Source organism: Propithecus coquereli, unplaced genomic scaffold, assembly GCF_000956105.1.
Source record: "Propithecus coquereli isolate 6110/MARCELLA unplaced genomic scaffold, Pcoq_1.0 Scaffold144, whole genome shotgun sequence".
NCBI classification, from domain to species: domain Eukaryota; kingdom Metazoa; phylum Chordata; class Mammalia; order Primates; family Indriidae; genus Propithecus; species Propithecus coquereli.
This window is the reverse complement of record NW_012138747.1, coordinates 67838-70746: the sequence shown is the minus strand read 5'-3', so window position 1 is coordinate 70746 and position 2909 is coordinate 67838. Positions and strand designations below refer to the sequence as shown.

Below are 2909 nucleotides of genomic sequence, written 5' to 3'. Positions count from 1 at the left end.
AACAGAATTGACTTGTCAATTATAAGATATACAGAAAACTGTTTCTAACAGGGATGATCCCTAGAATGTTACAGTTCTTAAAGGTGATGATGTGTCTTAACATTTTTACGTCAAAATTTTGTGAAAGCTCATTAATCATCCATTAAATGATTCGTAAGATTTGACCTTCTCAGGAAGCAGCTTGTAATAGCAGTTCTGGAATACTAGTTGCAACTTCCACTCAGAGGGTGCTGTAATAACAGGGCATAGGAAAAATAGGTTATTAAACCTGTACGCAAAAACCTTACCTCCTCAAGGTAAGGAAGTCTTTTCTGAATACCACCACCCTTTAAATCTTTACTTCAACTGAGTTCCCTGTATATTCACATACCCTGTCCATTGCAGGAAGAGAAAACCTTTAGATTTCACAGTGACACCACTTGTTATAAATACAGTGATCCCAGCCCCAAGATGAAACACACACACACAAAAATAATCACACTTACTGCTGCCTTCAAAGCTTGATCTAGATCTTCCAGTATATCTTCTTCATCCTCTAAGCCCACAGAGAGTCGAATCAGTGTGTCACTAATTCCAAGGACATCTCTGTCATTCTTAGGCACTGATGCGTGGGTCATGATAGCCCTGGAAGGAGACATGAGCAAATATGTGATCACTATGTTGTGTCACTGGAGGCATAATTCACCAAATGTCAATTTTTCACACCACATAATTTTTCACAGACATAAAAAGGAAAATTTATGAACTTTCTCTCCTCTAATCATGACCTTAAGTGAAAACCAAGATTTTTTTAAATGCCTGTTTATACAATCAGTAAGGTATACTAGCTCTGGACACTGAAGGTCCCTGCCAAGCACTCCCATGCAGGAGGGACAGGCATAGCCTCCAGTGTGTAGGTTTCAACACGTCCCTGAATGAGGATTTGACCCGAAGTGATAAACCCTATGAACAACTTGCTGGACAGCTACTTATAAGAGACCTCTGGGAACAAAAGCCTGCCAGAATTTATTTTCTTTGGATTATTGGATCAATCTGGAATTGGACCTTTTGAGGCACATCAGGGAAAGACAACCCAGGAGCACTAGTAGTAACTATTGAGCATCAAGAACTCCAGCATATAATCCATGGCAGAGAGGCCTTCAAGAATTTGCCAAACTGTCTAGCAATTCCTCACCTTTATCAACATGTGTAAGGGTAAAGCACCTATTATGTGTCAGGCACTGTAGTAAGAATTGGGAAACCAAGAAGAATGAGATATTTTCTTTACCCTGGGTAACAAAGCAACAGCTAGAGACCATGACAAATCACAAAACAAAATGGTCTACAGAGAACAGCAAACAAGTATGGACAAAAAGACTGCCAGAGTTCGGGGGAGGGAGAAATCTCTGTGGGGGGAGGCATAAGGGAGGAGAGGCTTGTAGTCTTACTTACCCCTAACATGTATATTGCAACTAACACTCTTCCTTTCCCTGCACACCACCAGAAAAACCAATGCCTAAGCTGCTTTGACCTATTTTACTTCAGACCCATGGAAAGAAAATTTCACTTGTGGTCTGAGTAGATGGGTATCTTCCTTTAACACTCTAATGAAGTTTCTACACACAAACATCCTCCCCAAAATGTTCTGCCTTGGCAGGCTCTTAATTCCTTACGAGAGAGTATACACGTAGAAGTAAGAACTTAGGCTTCAGAGACCAGTAGACTTGAGTATGAATCTTAGCCCCTCTACAAGCTGGCTCTGTGCACTTGTAAAAGTTACCACCTATCCTCGGTGCCTATGTCCTTTTCCAGAAAAATAACAGATAGCACCTACCGTGTGCTTACCGTGAGGCAAGCATTCTGCTAGGTAATTTGTGTGCATTAATTCGTTTTTTAAAAAAAATGGATGAAAATTGGGTATAACACCTTTCTTAAAAATTTGTCACAGGCATTAATTAAAGGAACCTATATGAAGGACTTATAAGTACCTGAAATGTAGTAGATGCCAAATAAAAAACAATAATTCATAGTAGTAGTTAATATTTATTGGGCACTTAGTATGAACCAAGGCTTTGTGATTTTTCCCCCATGTTCTCACAACAATCCTAAAAGCTAGACACAATGTTGTCCACATTTTGCAACTGAAAAAATTGAGACTTAGAGAAGATAAGTAACTTTTCTAAGGTCACTGAGTTCATATGTTTTGTTAGGCTGGGAGACTAAGCCAATACAGGTTGCCTCCACTTTCTCCCTACCTTATTGTAATGCTGAGCTAGTTGCAGCACAGATGTGGGCACAGAATGAGGGTGATACAACAGACAAGCCCTGACCCAAATCCACTCATCCACCGGCAACAGGGTGATAACCCAAGCTGGAGTGTCTGAGGGCCATGCAACTTTAAACCAAATCCCTAAATAAATCAGGAGAGGTCCATTTTTAAGAAGAGAGTCTTAAAGTAATACATATTTCATTATTATGAAAAATAAACCAATTTTATATATGCTTAGTGTGCCCTCTTGTGCATCAAGACTTACTAGCAGGCATCTCCTGGAAAGACTAACAAAAAAGCTACCTGTGTTACATGAATTATTTCAAATCACTATCTGTACATCATATGTATTTTAACTGTGTGAGATTGCTGACTCTCCCTCTAACTATAAACTACAATGAGAAAGAAGAAAATATGCCCAAATTTTGGTAATTTCTGACATTTCTCAACACAATGCTGCCAAGACAATTTATTCCATAAATGTTCATGAAAATGAAAACACAGAAACATACCATGTGCATTTAGTACAGTCGAAAATTATTAGGCAATGGTGGTGACTTACTCCTGCAATAATTACAATACATGGTCATAGCAGCATATAGTAAAGGCAACATATAGCTCAGGAATGCTCAGTGGCACAGGTAATTAATAAATGATAATC

The 2909-nt window shown here is 39.0% G+C and overlaps 1 protein-coding gene across 1 annotated transcript in view; it reads right to left on the bottom strand.

The window, feature by feature from the left end:
* Positions 1 to 2909, bottom strand: part of LOC105806719 (cystathionine gamma-lyase-like) — a 39557-nt gene that overhangs the window by 644 nt on the left and 36004 nt on the right. Inside the window, exon 3 of the mRNA XM_012639935.1 lies at positions 482 to 624. Coding sequence (XP_012495389.1) covers positions 482 to 624 — 143 coding nt within the window. The remainder of the gene's footprint in view (positions 1 to 481; positions 625 to 2909) is intronic.